At 35.4% G+C, this 19861-nt stretch overlaps 1 protein-coding gene across 3 annotated transcripts in view; it reads right to left on the reverse strand.

Annotated features, from left to right (window-relative positions):
* STXBP5 (syntaxin binding protein 5) overlaps positions 1–19838 on the reverse strand; it is a 196064-nt gene extending 176226 nt beyond the window's left edge. The window contains exons 1-2 of one of the 3 annotated variants that reach the window (XM_004368844.2): positions 19384–19838; positions 18033–18130 (exon numbers count right to left, since the gene is read on the reverse strand). In XM_004368844.2, the coding sequence (XP_004368901.1) occupies positions 18033–18130; positions 19384–19539 (254 nt within the window). In that variant the 5' untranslated portion in view covers positions 19540–19838. The remainder of the gene's footprint in view (positions 1–18032; positions 18131–19383) is intronic. The other 2 variants (XM_023729224.1, XM_004368845.2) reach the window with 2 other exon arrangements.
* Positions 19839–19861: the final 23 nt, after the last annotated feature.

A 19861-nucleotide genomic window follows, 5' to 3' on the forward strand; every position in this document is an offset into this window, starting at 1 on the left:
GGTATATTCAACACTCTTCGCCAACACCATAATTCAAAGGCATCAATTCTTCAGTCTTCCTTATTCACTGTCCAGCTTTCACATGCATATGAGGCAACTGAAAATATCATGACTTGGGTCAGGCACAACACGTCTTGTCAGTCTGTCATATTGTGGTGGCTATGTGTTGCTGTGATATGGGAAGCTTTGCCACTAGTATTTTAGACACCAGCAGGCTCACTCTTGGTGGACAGGTTGCAGTGGAGCGTCCAGACGAAGAAAGACTAGGAAGAAGGACCTGGCAGTCTACTTCTGAAAAAACTGGCCAGTGAAAGACTTATGAATAGCAGCTGAACATTGTCTCATATAGTGCTGGAAGATGAGTCCCTTGGGTTGGACGGCACTCAAAATACAACCGGGGAAGAGCTGCCTCCTCAAAGTAGAGTTGACCTTAATGATGTGGACGGAGTCAAGCTTTTGGGACCTTTCTTTGCTGATGTGGCACAACTCAAAACAAGAAGAAACAGCTTCAAACATCCATTAATAATTGGAAGGGGGAATGTACTATTGGAAGTCATCATAGGTGAAATGGAACGCATAAAGATCTACATTCTAGGTATTAGTGAGCTGAAATGGACTGGTATTGTCCTTTTGAATCAGACAATCACATGGTCTACTATGCTGGGAATGACAAATTGAAGGGGAACGGCATCACATTATCAAAAAGAACATTTCAAGATCTACTGAAGTACAACGCTGTCAGTGATAGGAGAGTTACCGTTAAGACTTAGCAATTCCACTCCTAGGACACCCAAGAGACCTGAAAACATAAGTCTGCATAAAAACTTCTACAAGAATGTTCACAGCAACATTATTCAAAACAGTCAAAAGTGGAAAACCCAAATGTCCATCAACTGATGACTGGATAAACAAAATGTACTACATAACAATCAAATGGTTCACTCTGGGGAGCAGAGGTAGTCATGGGGTAAGGCAGAGCCAGTATTGCTTCTCATCATAACTCCTTCTGTACTACTCAATCTTCAAATCATGTACATATCTTTAAAAAATCAGTTTCTTTTAAAATATTTTTGAAGTACAGAAAAACAGCAGTACAGAATGACATTAATTAGAAAACAGATATTTGGATTTACTTCATTATATTCCTATATTCAGCAAACTCACTTATACCATTACTAGTATTATAAAAACTGTTTGAATCAAGAGTCTCTCACAAGATCCACACTGCAGAGTACCTTGTTTTGATACTACTTCATATTTTGGCACAACAAACCACTTGCCTAATCTTCATCCCTTCTCAATAACCGCTGGTTCCTTTCCAACTACCCCTTCTTCATTCACAATTTTTATAGATTTCGATGGCAATAATAACGGGCAAATTAATGGGGACAAAAGGCAGAGCTTCTTGTACTAAAGATCTACTTTGTCTCCATGTTTTCCCACCTTCTAGCTCCTAATGGGGTAAAGGTGACAAGCAACAGAATGATACTCCTTAACCATGTTTGCTTAACTCATTCATTTAATTTTTTCTTAATTGGGAACTTTTATAGGTATTAGGGTATAAACAAATTCCCTATTCTAAGGATCTTAAAGTATAGTTACAAATATAAAAGGACAATAGCAGTCAGATCCACATATGGATCAAGTAGATAAGACTATACCTTGCAAAGGAAAAACACTTTCAATTATTTTCACAAACATCAGTTGATTTGAGACTTTTGCCTATCTTACACTATCCTTATACGCCCCTGCTGTTCTTTGTTTTTCTTCCTTGCTTATTATATACTCACATTAAATTCTGTAGACATTTCCTTGTTTCCTTCAATAGGGACCATATGTGACTGAATCATAACATTATTTCTGAAAGCCTTCCATCCTATAGGTCACCTAGACTTTTAAAAGTCTCATTTAATAAAAGCATGGCAAGTGTTCATTGCTGTACCTGCAGAGCCTGGGAACACTGTTTGACACATAGTAGGCACTCAATAAATATTCATGAATGAATAAATGAAGAAGCTTTTTTAAATCTAAGAGACATTTATGTTCAGTAGTATTTACTAGGATTAGCTCACTATTCAGAAAGCCAATCAAAAATATACAGCAGTAGAAACATCCCACCTGTTCTAGATCTCCCTTTATCACAGGACTGGATTAGATTGCCTCTAACGGAAAAAAAAAAAAAAAACCACTGCCATCAAGTTGATTCCAACTCAGAACGACCCTACATAAAATAGTAGAACTGCTCCACAGGGTTTCCAGGTTTCCAAAGAGCAGCTGCTGGATTCCAACTGCAGACCTTTTGGTTAGCAGCCAAAGCTCTTAACCACTGTGCCTCCAGAGCTCCATAGATTGCCTCCGGGATCCATTATACATTATTCTTAAAATTCCAGGAATCCACATTCCCAGCCCATTCATCTTCTGATCATTTGTTAAGCTGGTATTACAATCATAGCAATTAGTTCCTCTTATCTCTTATTCTTCCTTCCGAGATTTATACTGTACTGTCAGCAAGTTGGAACCCTGGTGGCACAGTTGTTAAGAGCTATGCTGTTAATGAAAAGGTTGGCAGTTTGAATCCAGCCAGCTGCTCTTTGGAAACCCTACAGGGCAGTTCTATTCTGTCCTATATGGCCACTATGAGTTGGAATTGACTTGACAGCAACAGGTTTTTGGTCAGTAAATTAGAATCAGAAACAGTAAAAGTTGGCGACGGGCCCCAGTCAGTGATAAGGTCCAATAGTACAGCTCCTGGGCAAGTTTTCACTGCTGTCACTACCACTGTGTGTTACCTAATACATCTGACACAAATATTTTGCCAACCTCACTTTTATGAAAAAAATTCAAGCCTCGAATTGCAATATTGAAGGATTCTATAGGAAAAATATTAAACAACGCAGGAAGCAGCACAAGAAAATGGAAGGAATACCTGGAGCCACTGTATCAAAAAGAATTGGTCAATGTTCAGTCATTTCAGGAGGTAGCATATGATCAAAAACGGATGGTACTGAAGGAAGAACTCCAAGCTGCACTGAAGGCACTGGCGAAAAACAAGGCTCCAGGAACTGACAGTATACCAATTGAGATGTTTCAACAAATAGATGCAGCACTGGAAGTGCACACTTGTCTCTGCCAAGAAATCCAGAGGACAGCTGCCTGGCAAACCGACTGGAAGAGATCCATATTTGTGCCTATTCCAAAGAAAGGTGATCCAACAGAATGAGGAAATTATCAAACAAAATATCATTAGTATCACACAGAATAAAATTTTGCTGAAGATAATTCAAAAGTGGTTGCAACAGTACATCAACAGGGAACTGCCAGTAATTCAAGCTAGATTCAGAAGAGGACCTGGAAAGAGGGATATCACTGCCAATGGCAGGTGGATCTTGGTTGAAAGCAGAGAATACCAGAAAGATTTTTACCTGTGTTTTATTGACTATACAAAGACATTCAACTGTGTGGATCATAACAAATTATGGATAACACTGCAAAGAATGGGAATTCCAGAAGGCTTAATTTTGTACATGAGGAACCTGTGCGTGGACCAAGAGGCAGTCGTTCAAACAGAACAACAGTATATTGCATGGTTTAAAGTCAGGGAAAATGTGTGTCTAGGTTGGATCCTTTCACCATACTTATTGAATCTGTATGCTGAGCAAATCCAAGAAGCTGGAATGTATGAAGAAGAATGTGGCATCAGGCTTGGAGGAAGACTCATTAACAATCTGCGATATGCAGACGACACAACCTTGCTTGCTGAAAGTGAAGAGTATTTGAAGCACTTACTGATGAAGATCAAAGACTACAGCCTTCAGTATGGATTACACCTCAACATAAAGGAAACAAAAATCCTCACAACTTGACCAATGAGCAACATCATGATAAATGGAGAAAATACTGAAGTTGTCAAGGATTTCATTTTACTTGGATCCACAACCAGTACCCCATGGAAGCAGCAGTCAAGAAATCAAACACCCTATTGCGTGGTGCAAATCTGCTGCAAGAGACCTCTTTAAAGTGTTGAAAAGCAAAGATGTCACTTTAAGGACTAAGGTGCATAGGATCCAAGCCATGGTGTTTTCAATCATCTCATATGCATCCGAAAGCTGGACAATGAATAAGGAAGACCGAAGAAGAATTGATGCCTTTGAATTATGGTGCTGGTGGAGAATACTGAATATACCATGGACTGCCAGAAGAAAGAACAAATACATCTTGGAAGAAGTACAGCCAGAATTCTCCTTGGAAGCAAAGATGGTAAGACTATGTCTTACATACTTTGGACATGTTATCAGGAGGAACTAGTCCCTGGAGAAGGACATCATGCTTGCTAACAGGAAGACCCTCAACAAGATGGACTGACACAGTGGCTGCAACAATGGACTAAGCATGACAACGATTGTGAGGATGGTGTAGGACTGAGCAGTGTTTCGTTCTGTGGTGCACAGGGCCACTATGAGTCGGAACCTACTCAACAACATCTAACAACAACACTTTTATGAAGAATGTGATAATATCAACAGTAGTATATATTCGATAAATTATTCAGATTTTTAAGATTATATATATTCTCAGAAAAATGGTTCATCAGCTTCCGTCAACAAAAACAAAAAGCCAAAGAAAGTAATGCCATTATTTCAACCTCTACTGAAGTGACATATTAATTTCCCAAGCTAGGAATAGTAAACTAAAATACATATAAAATGGAAAGCAACTGAAGAACTATCTGTGCGGCTTCTGAAAATACATTTATGTCATGCAAAGTCTGAGGAAGAGAACAAAGGTGACTATATTTTCTATGACCTAATAAGTGACTAATAAATTACCTTTATAGCACTATATATTTAATATAACATTATATTGTGTGAAAGCAACTTTTTTTGAGCAGCTATTCTGCTACCAAACCAAGAAGGATTTTTAAGTTGTTAAGGATTTGATATCATTCCTTCCTGCCACAGTAGAAGATATAAACCCAAGGCATAATTTTAATTCATCAGAAACCCTGAAGATTTCTATTAATCTCCATTACCATTTCTTTTAATATATTTTTATACTTTTAGCAAACAGGGTAATCTGTACCTCTTTAAGTATTGTATTAAGCCTTCAAGGTGTTGCTACTCTGAATTGGCTTACTCCTAAAAGGGAAGTGGATAATTTTTCTTTCTAATGCCACAAGTCTCAAAGAGATTGAACCATAATGTGATTATTTTTCAATAACAAACTTAAAATTGTTTATTTCTTTTTGAATATGAACAATGAATCATTTAGCATCTGAGAGCTTTGATATCTTCCTCTCTAATCTCACCGACTGTTACGAGGTCTCAAAATGTTATGAATGCTTTAAAACGACGTCCTTTCTGTACACGCTGCATTGAATATGTTTCTTATCCACCACCTGCGGCACTAAGAATACTGCTACTCAGTATGTCAAACGTTTAAACTGGTGGTTCTCAAATCTGGCTCTACACGAACAGTATCCAGGAAGATTTAAAAACAATAATTTACAGATGTCATGCCCCATGCTAGACTTACCGAATCAGAAACTTTAAAAAAGAAATCTAAACATATGTTTGGGCACTGTTTGTATGCTTTTTTTTGCTCCACAAATGATTTTAATGTATAGCCACCGTTGAGAAACACTGGAAAACACTGTAGACATAGGTATAATTTAGTCTTCCTTACAAATAATTTATATATATCAAAAACCAAAAAACCAAACCCACTGCCATCAAGTCGATTCCGACTCATAGTGACCCTACAGGACAGAGCAGAACTGCCCCACAGGGTTTCCAAGGAGCGCCTGGTGGATTCGAACTGCTGAGCTTTATGGTTAGCATCCGTAGCTCCTAACCACCTATGCCACCAGGGTTTCCAATTTATATATATGAATCATTAAATAGTTTCTCAGACTTCCATTCTTCAAATGGAATAATCATGAATTCCTTTAATATCTCCTCATAGACCTTATCTTCGAAATTTTTAATCATTTGCTACTTCTCTCTGAACTAGCTTCTGACTGACAATAGGTATATGCTCAAAACATTTTAGTAAGACTATACCAAAGTTTAATATAGTGAGGAGTATTTCATTTTGCATATTATGACCTATGAATGTATTTGCAATATAAAGCCTTTGTCAAATAACAATTATTTACACTTTTACAGTAGAGTACCCCATTCTACAGTTTCATCTACTTGACTAACATCAATTCTAAAACTTTTGAAGGTTATGTATTTTTTCACCTATAAAAATTAATATATTAACAAATCAAGATAGTGACATCCTAATGACTGTTGTGTTGATATTTGGTGCCACCAAGTCAGTTCTGACTCACAGTGACCCTATGTACAACACAACGAAACACTGGCTGGTCCTGCACCATCCTCACAACTGTTGTTATGCTTGAGCCCACTGTTGCAGCCACTGTGTCAATCCATCAAGGGTTTTCCTCTTTTTCACTGGCCCTCTACTTTATCAAGCATGATGTCCTTCTCCAGGGATTTGTCCCTCCTGATAACGTGTTCAAAGTATGTGAGACGAAGTCTTGCCACCCTTACTTCTAAGGAGCATTATGGGTGTACTTCTTCCAAAACAAATTTGTTCATTCTTCTAGCAGTCAACGGTATATTCGATATTCTTCGCCAACACCATAATTGGTGATTGTAAGGACTATCACGATTATAAGGATGGATATACTTATTTTTTACTGCTGACTCAGAATTCTAACATTCTGCTAGTCTGCTATTTAAGTGAAACTATAACGTACAGGATTTCTGCAGTAAAAATTTAACTAATGCTAAAAATAACTGTAAAAGAAGCGTAAATCAACTTTTAAAGCTTCTGTAATGTAATACAGTTGTAACATTTTACATTAAATGTCCAATAATATTTGAAAAATGATGTCCAACTGCTTTCTCTTAATGTTACTGAAGCAAGCATGAAAACAAAAAAAAAAGTTGTAGTATCTAGACATATATAACTATAATATTAACTGGGCTGAAATAGGCCTTTAGTTTCCACTATTATTTTGAATGAGTTTTTTTTATTATTTATAAATACATTAGAATACATGAAAATATTTTTATTATTCACTACTTCAGAGAGAGCAAAATGAATTATGTTTATTAGTACAGGCAATTCTTTAGAATGGCTTTTGATACGTAAATTTACTTCTAAATGAACCACTTGCTTAGCCTATTATGAAATACAGTCATAAATAAAAGTAGTCTGGGTTAAGTCAGCAAGGAGGAACGAACATTCTCACGTATCAAATAAAAATAATCGTTTATCCCAGCATCTTCTCAGATACTTAATGGTTAAGTTCTTGAAAAGAAAAATACAATACATTTTAAAAAATATAGCACAAAGACTGAATAGATGAAAAAAATCTGTTTCAACACTTTTCCCATTTTCAAAAGACCAAAAAAAAAAAAAAAAACCTAAAAGGAAAGCAATTTAGCAGAACGTACTGCAATAGCTGATGCCACCAGATTTATAGTCACCTTTGGCAGAGTACTGCTGTGAAAAGGCAGAGGTACTGCTGTTACAAGAAAAGATTATGTACTTTCAAGAAAGGGTAGGATTAATCACTCTTCAACAAACAACCTTACCAGTAAAAGCTTCAAAAGTTCTAAACTACACTTTCGTTAAAGGAAAATAGGATGAAAAACTATTATAAAAAGATCTTTAAATTAAAAAATGAACTTATTATTTAACAATAAACGCCACACAGTTTCTAAGACTGTTCATATATTTTACAAATAACATCATGGGTTAAGCAAACCTAAATTTTCAAATGAAGATTATATAAAACCAAAAATATCAGCTATTTTCTATTTTAAAACCTTCAAATTCTCCACCATTTTACAGGGATCTAAGTTATTCTACATTATTGTTCATTTTTAAAACATGGCACCAACAAGAATGAAGAAATATGCTCACCATGTCATTATTTTATTTGTTTATCTTATATAACAACTTCCAAAAGGATTAATACCAGTTGGAGAAAATGGAATCATGTAGAAATTAGCTTTATTTACTGAAAAAATTATATCAGTGTTTGCTGCTACTGGAAAATGATGCAAATAGTAGAAAATTCTAAAAATTTTTCCAAAATTACATATAATATAAGTTTCCAATTAAACTACCATATACATTCTTTCCCAGAAGGGCCATGCAATATATCTGACTCTAAAGAAGTTAACCACGCACCTGAATTTGTTTCTAGGAGCCTTATGTGTGTTTTTTTTTTAATATGTAATTTATTTTTCGAATTTTCTTCTATAAATGAAAATGAGTTACTTCTTACCAAAATTTTCACACATCTAAGAAATCACAATCTTTTAATAAAATGTTTACATTCACTTTTATCTTTAAAGGTAGGTATCTATCTAAAGGTATCTATAAATGAGTCAAAATTAACTCAACAGCACCTAACAACACCACATAATATTAATGAAAAAATTAAGAAAAAGCTACAAGTGCAAATACATTACTTAATTTAATTTAGGAAGTAAAAGTCTCAAACAAGCTGAATACTTCAATGATACAAAAGACTGGTGAACTACATCAAAAATCCCATTGCCATCAGGTTGATTCTGACTCACAGCAATCCTATTAAAAAAAAAACCTATTGCCATAGAGTCAATTCCAACTCATAGTGACTCTACAGGACACACCAGAACTGCCCCATAGGGCTTCCAAGAAGCAGCTAGCGGATTCGAACTGCTAACCTTTTGGTTAGCAGCCTGAGCTTTTAATCACTGCACCATATCCTAATTAAACACCTTCATTATTACATTAATTATAATTTACTAGAAAGATCATGCTTCTTCCACATGATCAGAAAAACTACTTACAAAAATAATTTACTTTGGTATACACAGTTACTATGTATCATTGAGAATTACTGATTCCTTCTTCAAATGTTTTTCTACTTTTGACTAAAAGGTTAAATTTAAACTAGTATGCAGGTGCAACTCATGTAACTTAGCTATAAAAATGTTAGTAGTAATTCTTTCCTGGGCATTCCTCTCTACACATCCTTTAAAAGCAAGCCACCCTTATAAACTACAACAGGGATTGGGAAACCTTGGCCTGTGGGCCAAATCCAGCGCACTGCTTGATTTTAAATAAAGTTTTACTGGAATACAGTCACACTTATTCACTTACATATGGCTACTTTGTGCTATATCTGCAAAGTTGAGTAGTTGTGACAAACTCATAAAGTCTAAAATATTTACTATCTAGCCCTTTACAGAGAAAGTTTGCTGATTCCTGAACTAAAGATTTAGATCTTAACTGTTTTAAATGCATGCTCATGTGTGTGCATGCACACAGACCCATTCATCTTCCATATGATAATCATTAAAGAACACATTAAATTGACCATTTAAAGATCTGTTGGTTCCTTCTGTTTCGATTTTATAACTTGTACATTGACTACTGTCTAATTTCTGGACTCCTAAAGCATGGGATACTGGCGGATTCTGCTAATTTGCATTACTTAGATTGTACTGCTATAGCATGTTTGACAGTTTTTTTTTAAAAAAGAAAATACCACTCAATATGATAGGTATAATTTCCATAACAAAAAACAAAAAAAACCACTTTAAGACATCTGATGTCTAATGGTACATAATATTACTTACAGGGAAGAATGGTGACACAGAAATCTACATTTTAGACACTAAATTCTGGAAAACATGGCTAAACGGGTGGAGAGTGGAGATGAAATCAAATAATAGATCACAAAGAAAAAGACACTGGGTTTTAGAGATAAGAACTATTTTAACAGGGAAAAGAGTACTCTAGACTTAAGGAAGAACATCAGAAAGGGCACAGAGACATTTAAACACAAGGCCCACTGTGGAACTCTGAGTACCTAAAGAGTAAACTGTCAACAATTCTTCCTCTGTTTCCTCCCTCAGCCTACCTTCCACCTACAGCCAAAAACGAAAAACAGCTAACATGGTAAGCAGAGCTAATGTCCCAACGCTCTTTAAAATAAAAAAGGGAGAATGAGAGATTAAAGAAACTGGAATCTCAAAATTTAAAAGTAGCTGACTGCTAGGTATTTAAGGTCTTCAAAAATATGTAAAACAATAATATTGATAAATGGAACATCACTAACTTGTCATTATTTTTATTGTTGCAAATAAAAACTAGAAATAGGCTCAAATTAAAGTACAAAATAATTAATAGAAGCTTAAATGTCTTCACAGGAAAAAGTCTGAGTAATTGGGAGATACAATTTCTTCCGCTTAGAATGATTTACGTCACATGTGACTAAGGGAAGAGAGCTGTTATCAAAAAAACTTTTGGAAATCCTTTCATGACAATTTTATGAATTCTTTGTATATTTCATAAAAACCAAGTCAATAATCACTTTCTTTTGCTTTCCAAGATGTTGTCTAGTACTATTTTTTCAATTGTCTTAATAACAGGCATTCAAATCTAGAATATATACTTAAATGCCCTTTTCTTTGTATCATTCTGTTATGCTCTTAAACAGATGGTTATACATCAAACCAAAAAACAATTTCACTAATCTTATATTCCAAGATATTGAGTGTGTACCTTCTGATGATAATATGACAAATCATGTAAGGAATTCTCATTTAAACACTACAAAACAAGTCATTACTGACATTCTTGGTTATTAATTTTCTTCTTGTAAATAATGTGCCTCTTCCAATGTGTGAAGTTAAAGCTAAATAAATACAACCAAAGTTTATCTTTTATTTAAATATTGAGTCCTAAAGTCAGTCCACAGTTATTTACATGTCAACTCCCAGTCATCACTATTCCAAGTTACTACACAATTATCAAGTTTAGCACTCAAATTACATAACAGCAATTCAAGGATGATGGTCCCTAAATGTTTTATATAAAAATTAATAAAATCATGTGATTTAGAACAATTATTTTTAAGTAAATTCATTTTAATTTTGTTACACCCTGATCATTAACACCCAAGAAAGGGAGGTAAACTTTTGTAAATGGTATTAAAAAATTCCCAAGTTTCTGATGTCATAATGAGACGTTATCTTTTTTACAAAGAAAATGCTACAGCCTACCATCTTAGTATTCAATGTGAGCTGCTGTTTCAACAACAAAAAAGTTTTGTGTTAGTTTATTCATATGCTCTTTTGTGGTCCCTCCTATGAACAAAAGCTTTCATTTGTGACTCTACTAACTTGCATTATGAATGCAGTCAAAGGTTATAAAGCAGAGCGACCCACAAAGAGATGGAGTCCAGTACTTCATCCTCTTTAACAAGTACTCAGAACAACCCATTCTAGACAGACATGATCCAGAGAATTCCCAAATCCTCCAGATAAAGAAATATAAAACCTTAGAGCTGGAAGGATTCTTGAAAATCATGCATCGCGACTCCTCATTTTACAGGAAAGGAAAGTGAAGCCCAGAGATTTTAGTTGGTTTATCCAAAATTAGTCTGAAGATTAGAGCACAAATCTTCTCATAATACGGTAGCTCTCCCAAAATTCCTTTACCTTTTCCTCAGGATGGCAAAGTCAGGTTATAATTTTCAAAACAAATTAGACTAAAAAACAAATAGAAAACAAAGAGAATGACAAAGATAGCAAACAAACAAAAAAACCCATCCAACATAAAGCAGAAAGCTTTATAAAGCACAGACTTCATTATCCAATATTTAACATATCCTTTTCTATCAATTGCATACACTTTCTCCCACTTTTTATTTCCCTCCACAAGAAATCCACTGCAAAATAAACTGCTTCCAGGCAAATTCTGTTTCTGGTTGTTTCTAAAGTAAATGGGTCTACTTCTCCTGCTACAGTAGTTCATGCTATGAAGCACACACTTAGGGCTGATACAATACTCATCTTTCCTTTTACGTAAAGTCCTCTTTAAAGAACAGCTGAGAATTGAGAGACAAAAGTATTTCACGGTCCTCATTTCTCCTCTACACCTAAAACTCCAAATGACTAAAATCCTTCTATATGCAAAAAGGAGGGGAAGAGAAGAGTGGATAAAATTCTGGCTAAATTCTAGCAAAACTAATTATTTCACTTTTAACTATTTCACACAAAAACTGTATTTACAGATGTATTTCACAACAATGCAATTATGTTTTGTAAAATAAAATTAATAAGCAGCAAGTCAAAACATTTTAATGCTATCTTACAAGTATAGAAAGTCATTAAACAATCATTTATGTAGCACCTATTATGTGTAAGGAACTTTCACATACATTTTCTTACTAATCTAAATGGCAATTTTGCATAATGCGGTTGAGAAGAACATAATCATTCTAAGGACACACTTGAAGAGAAAAACAGCACTTTTCAAGATCTCCTTCAAAGATTGCATCAGCTGCAAAATATATGAAGGCTTTCCTACATATTTTTTGAGAGGCAGCCTGGTACCTAGCTCAATAAATATTTGCTAAGTAAGTGAATGAAGGACCTAAAAATTAAAACCACAGAAAAAAAAACCCTCATATTAATACTAATAATACCAAACATTGAGTATTCACTAGAACAGTCCCTAAGTAGTCTTGAAAGTTACCAAACCTACTGCCATCGAGTTGATCTCAACTCACAGGGACCCTACAAGAGCACAGAAGAACTGTCTGTCCCACAGGGTTTCCAAGGCTGTAATCTTTACAGACGCAGACTGTCACATCTTTTTCCCACAGAGTGGCTGATAGGTTCAAATCACTGACCTTTTGGTTAGCAGCCGAGCACTTAACTACTGTGCCACCAGGGCTCTCTTAAAAGTTACACACACACATTATTGTATTTAATCCTTACTATGCCTTGGTAGGGAGCCCTGGTGGCACAGTGGTTAAGAGTTCGGATGCTAACCAAAAGGTCAGCAGTTTCAAATCTACCAGCCGCTCCTTGGAAACCCTATGGAGCAGTTCTACTCTGTCCTATAGGCTGCTATGAGTCAGAATCGACTCAACAGCAATGAGTTTTTTGGGGTTTATACCCCGGTGGCCCAGTGGTTAAGAGCTATGGCTGCTAACCAAAAGGTCGGCAGTTCAAATCCACCAGCCACTCCTTGGAAACCATATGAGATAGTTCTACACTGTCCTACAGGGTCACTATGAGTCGGAACTGACTCGACAGCACCTAACAACATAACCTCATAAACTAGGTGAGGTTATTATTCCCATTTAACTGTAGAGGAATTTAGACTAAATGCAGTAATTCTCAACCAAGAGTACGTGGAAGTGTGGGGGAGGAGGGGTTTCAGTTGCCACACTGATGGGGAAGGCAACGCTGGCATTTAGTGCGAGGTAGCCTGGGATGTTAAATATTCTACAAGGTGAAAGACAAATCCACAGAATTATCCTGCCCAAAATGCCACCACTATTGAGAAACAGTGACAGAGCATAAATGAACAAAGCCAAACAGGTAATGACGTCTTTAAATTAGTTTCATTCAATAACAAAATTCAGAAAACTACCAAGGACTAGTCCAAAAGGAAATCAAATGTAGAAGTGTATCAAATTCTGATACTAATAAGGATATGCTACTTTCTCAAAATGGCACTACATTAAAAGATGACATAATTCCAAATTCAACATTACTACTCTTTAATGAGTTCTCTATTTCTGTCTTTAGTTGCTTCGGAGCTTTATCTGCAAATTTTATCATCTTTAATTACTCCCCTTAATATTTTACACAAAAGAATCATCAAGTCCTTCTCCAATCCCCATTTTACTCTCCCATTTTGGACCCACTTTACTACCTATATGGATTAATAGTTACCTGTGAGGTTTTGCTTGGTCTATTCTTGTCATCCATGACATCACTGCCCCATTAATTACTCTAAAAATCACACTTTCTGTTAGCATTTCATTATATAACTGCAATGATTCCTAACTGGATAATGCCCAGATACTTCAGATTAACATTCAAAGCCCTCCACCAACTGGCTCCATATTTTTCTCCCCAACTCAAAAACAACCTCTATGCCAAGCAGTCTCTTTAGTATTCTTCCAAACTACCATGATGACTCCCTTTTCCATACTTTGTCCATGATGTTTACTATGCCTAGAATAATTTGCCTATTCTTTCCTTCCTGCCATTCAGAATCCTTTATCTACCAACGTGTAGAAATGTTCATCAGATGAAACCTGTAACTTGACTTTTGTGTAAAGTCAGTAGACTCCTAAATAATTCTCTAATTTTAATTATATTTATCTAGTTCTAGTCCTGTGGTTAGGAGTGGAAATTTTTTGAAGGTAAGGATCATTATTTTCATTTCATTTATATTATTCACCTAGAGCAATCTATATATATATATATATATATTTGGAATCACAGAATTGTTTCCATAGAATAAATCATCTAACAGCATCTTCATTTTTAAACTAAGAAAACAGACATTAAAAGCTAATTTATACATAGACATATGATTTTTTAGTGGCAAGACAAGAACCAAAATTCAGGCCACAATTTAAAATCTAATGTTGTTTGATACTTAATAAGTGCTTGTTAAGTGAACTCCAGGGTATAAAAATCATTTTGTAAGCCTGCATTCAGTGACATTATAATGCAATTTAGAAGACAGTCCATGCCTCAAGTAGAGATTCTCTATTACACTGTACTTTCCACAAGTCAAGAAGACAAATGAGGTTCTTAGAGATATGTACAATTTGATAATTATTTTTAAAAAAAAAAACTTCACAGACATTTATGCAAATTCAGTAATTTGAAACTCCATTTTTCTGCTTCGTCTTTGAAATATTCATACATAAAATGACCTCATTGTGTTTACACAAAATTGTACCTCAAAAATAGGATCAGGGTAGTCCATGGTTAAGATTATATGAGTGAACTAAGAGTCTAGATAAAGACATAGCAAGCTTAATAGAAATGCCATCATTCTTCAGTCAGAACCTGTTTTCTTCCTTTTATTTATGCATATGAGAATAGATAATTAGATTATTTTATTCCAGTAGTTCTGACCTCTAGATTACTCATAAGAATAGAACTGTACCACTTTCTACATAGCAAAAAGAGCACATCCCTACGATGTAAGCTCAAATGTAAAATTCTGCTTTCTTGCTTCTTATCACTAAGTACATTCCAACTTCATATTCTTTCCAGAAGCCAAGAAAGTTGAGCATTAGGCATATTTATGATATCATCAGTTGTGTTTTATACATTAATGCAATAAATGCACTAAAATTTACTTTGCCTCATTATCAGTTCAATATTTATGGATTCTTAGATTTTTGTTAATTCTTGTCTACAGACATTAGCTGTAACTTTCTCATTTAGACTTTTTTTTTTAACTCAAAGTATACAGATCAACTTAGTATATAAAGTCTTCCAACATTTGGTAAGACATCCTATTAGTCAAATTAGATAATGCATTTGGAATTAGAATAACCCAATCCTACTTCTGAAAACATCTCCTACTTTCTGCTCTGTAGTTAAATGAAAGAAAAGACTTTATTATCTATAAGTACATCTCTGCTCAAAAGATCTCTTTTAGGGCAAAGGTATTACAGGCTACAAGAGTATAATATGAAGAGAGAATAATGACAAGGATCAAAAGAGTCCAACTACAATATGGAAAAATATGAAAGAACAAGGCAATAAAATAGACTTGTAAATAAGTCTACATGTTAAACCAACATAGAGCTTTGAAATTAGAATCTATAAATCTTAGGTGTCTAGTATTAAAAATAACAAAGAACAGAGAATCCAGCATTATATGTTAAATCACATATGTGGGAAATCGGATAAAAATAAAAAAGTCTTAGGCATTTCGTATAAATTAAAGCCATAATAAGACTCATAAGCTCATCTGCTACTTAAACCTAACAGAAGGTATGAATAGGAGGTATTACTGGTGGGCAAACCAGTATGTCACTCTGCAACGTTCACAGAAATGGCAAGTGGAAACTGATTTTGTAAATAGGTTCCTGACTTCATTCTAAATATAGAACTAGAGGTTCTTTAAAAAATAAAAAAAGTTAGAATTACAAGTTCATTTTCATTATACATAATATTTAACTATACATATATGTATAGCAGAAATCATATACAAGTGATAATTTTGGACACCTGATCCTTACTTTTAACTGGCAATTAGCACTACACCTACCATTTTACCTCCTTTCTTTGTCTCAACTTGCTAGTTACTTAAACACATCAGGGGTAAAAGTCTTGTGTAAGAAAAACAATAAAAATAATTGGTTTTATAAAATTAGCCTTGCTGGTGGTACTCACTTATAATTATACTGAACTATAAATGGCCAGGTTGACTGCTTAAAAAAAAAAAAAAGTTATGTACCATGATAAAATTGAGACCATACTGGGAAAACATTAAAATTAAGCCCATTTAAAAGAAAAGGAAAATAATCTAAAAGTAACCAATTTAACTCAACTTTATTTTTTCATCTAGTCCAGCGATAAAATTTCTTTGGTTGAAAAATAAAAAATCTGCTTTCAGTTCCAAGGGTCTATCTAGAGTCAACAACGCAGTAGTCTTGCCACCACACAAAGTTCTGCTAACACTTAGTACTCACACCAACAAAATTAACTTTATTTTCATCTTCACAAGACTAAAATAGGAACCCTAAGCTAGAAGGTCTTTATCACTGAGTTCAGCAATAAAATTATCTAAACAATTGGAGCCAAAAAATACTCTAGTCTCAACTCTCTAGATACTGTCTCAGAAATTCAGATTCAGTTTTAGCCTGGTCAGATTTTACGATTTTAACAGGTACGTCCTCACTACTAGTATTTACTATGAATGGTAAACTTCACTTAGTAACATAGTTTAATGTTTCATTTGAAAACTTTTATTAAGTGTTTTGAAGATAGCATACTAAATCCCAAAGGAAAACTGAGGCATATTCTGATATCATGTAGTACTTCTTTGAAAGAAAGATGTTAAAAGATTTGTAAGTAAAATGCCTGATACATGTTTAACTCAAATGCTGGGTCCCTTTGCCCTTCTCAGGAGCCACATAAGTTTAAAATGTAAAGGGGTAAAGCTCCTTTATTCTTTTCTTTTTTCTCTTTTTTTAAACACAGAAATGTCTACTGAGATCATCTAGCGATTTTCTAATTACTAATAATGCATTACTCCAATAATATGTAGGAAACCGATATTATACTACAGATGGATGAACGTTTTCCTTTTAAACTCTTCCGTTTAAGTTTAAAAATAAGGGTATTCAAGTCAAGTAGGGTTAAATGCCATAGTAAAAGCAAATACAATTTTACTTCAAGCTAAATAGTTTAAAAGAGGAAGCAAGAAATATTCTCCAGTGTTCAGACTAAAAAATAATATTGAAGAATGTGTAGGTATTTGGAAAAAAGTTTAGGACAAAACTACCATAGCTCATAGATAACCAGGAAAAATAATTCTTTCTATACTGACACTTTAAAGTACAGTTAACCTAATAGTTTTTACATATGAATAACAGACTATAAAAAGGAAAATATTATCGAGAGCACATTTATCCATATGTATTTTACAACACAAACGCTCTAGAACTTCTAAGAAACGTCACCCCTTCATAAATACATATATAAAGTTAATTTGCTATATCTGTCTCCTGCTAATGATTTTTCTAGATGGATAAGTCAGGAACTACCAAATTCAAATTAAAATTCAACCTCTAACTCATTAGAATAATTAATAGGTCATTAGTTCAACATCTATCTCCCACAATATTTTAAAAAACAACTAAAGGGTACATCCTGAAATCCCAGTATAAGCAGATATATTTCCCCCTAGAAACTTACAGCTCCTTGGAAAGAAAGTAGTTACTAAAGCAAAACTGCAGACTTCTCTTTGGATAAAAGTCAGAGAGCTGAGAAACAAACAGCAACACATAACCTGAATACACATATAATCAAGGGAAAAGCCAACACCACACAGTTTCACATAATGTATACCTGATCACACCATTTCTTTGGAATTAAACAGGAAAAGGAACTAATCAGCAATACAGAAGGACTAGGAAGAATAAAGTAAAAATTAAAAAAAAAAATTAAATGAAAGGATACAGCCTTAAAGCACCAGTCTGAGTTCCCACTGCCAGGATCTTCTGTACAGGATCAAAGGCCAGGGCTGAAGGTTGATAGGGAAATCCATGGCGAACAGTCTAAGGATGGTCAAGTTACATCACAGCAACCAAAGCAGCATGCGAAATTTAAAAATAGAAAAGTCAACAGAGGCACCAGAATTTAGAACAGTAACAATGCAAAACACATATACATGCACTTACTGATTTAAAAAAAAAAAACACTACGGAATCTACAATGCTAACAAACAAAAGTTATTCACATGAAACTTGAAACCAAAAATCTATCCCAATGTTACACTTCAATTTCTGCTTTTCCATAATACTTGAATTCTCTAGAAGCCAAATTGCTAAAGTTTGCAGTGGTCAAAAAATTCTGTAAACTTACTTAAAAGTGTGATTCATATTTCATTTCAAAAGTGATCACTTCGTTATGACTTTATTAAGATGCTAAATGCAAGTATTTCTAAGGAAAAGCTCATATGATGAATTAGCTGAGGATTCTGGAAAGCAATCATCAACCTTCTATTCCAACATTTTGCAATTGCAAAACAACTGCAAACAAGCACATCATATCACATTTTTTCATTTTATTATTAAGCCCCAAATAATTTCAGGGCATTAGGGGGAGAAGTGTAGGTACACACTTTTAAGAAACTCTGACGATATGAACGCATGGGTATTTATGGGAAAAGCAGGTATTACCAAGACTAGTTTGTATTTCTCATTGAGCAGCTAGTGAATTAATTCGCTGCATCATTCTTTCTGAATTACAGAAAGCTATGGCAATTACCGTGCCATTAATAGGCAAAAATCACAGTGCTAACTTTTTCACCAAACATAATGATAAAAAAAACTGCGATTTCACAGTTTAAATCACTCATACCCCATTTTAAGGGAAAAGCGATGATAAAATATCCAGTTGAACAGCTTTGACATTTTGATAAACTATATTCATCAGACACTGTCTCCAAAAGCAACTTCAAAGTTGGTGAATTCTATTAAAGTGCTTATACATAAAAGCTTGCACATTATTACTAGCAGTGTCAGAATACAAATTACAGGTCAGTATAATACGTTTTAAACACCCTTGAAATGATTGCTGCAAATGATCAGGGGAGAGGAAAAAAAAAAAACGAAAAGGAGTAAGATGATGTCAATCTCCAAAATAACCCACTAAGCAAACGTTTTCTGAAGGAGTGCGCCCTTTATTCGCGCTACGATTATTACTGGCACTCACTGTTCCCTCGCACTCCCATGTTAAAGCTCGAGTTGCCCCCTAAAACTACCCCAGATTTTCAATGTCGGGGGAGCGGGCTGCGCGCCGGGTTCACCTTGCAGAGCTGGAAGTGCTCGGACTGGAGGGTCTCCTGAATCTCGGGCTCCCGGGTCCCAGACGGGTGCTGCTGCTGCTGCTGCTGCTGCTGCGAGGCCGAGGATGAGCCGGCGGTCAGGCCGTCCAGCACCTTCCTGATGTTGAATTTCCTCATGGTCTCGGCGGGACTCCCCCGGACCCCGGGAGGGGAGGCAAGTGGCGTCCCCGGGAGGGAGCACCTAGCCGGGGCCGAGGGCAGCGTCAACCGAAGAAACGGAGGAGTGTGAGCGGGTGGGAGTGTGAGGACAAGGAGGCAGCTGGGGAGAAGCTAGATATAATCCAAACAGGAAATACTGCGACGACGAGAGAGCGGCGGCCGCAAGAGCCCTCTTCCTCCGAGACCGCCGGCCGCCCGCCGCGCTACCGGAGGGGCTGTGTGGCGCGCTTCAGCCGCCGCCGCCGCCTCCTCGCCCCACGGCGGGGCGGCAGCAGCAGTG

Source organism: Trichechus manatus, unplaced genomic scaffold (assembly GCF_000243295.1).
Source record: "Trichechus manatus latirostris isolate Lorelei unplaced genomic scaffold, TriManLat1.0 scaffold00002, whole genome shotgun sequence".
NCBI lineage: Eukaryota > Metazoa > Chordata > Mammalia > Sirenia > Trichechidae > Trichechus > Trichechus manatus.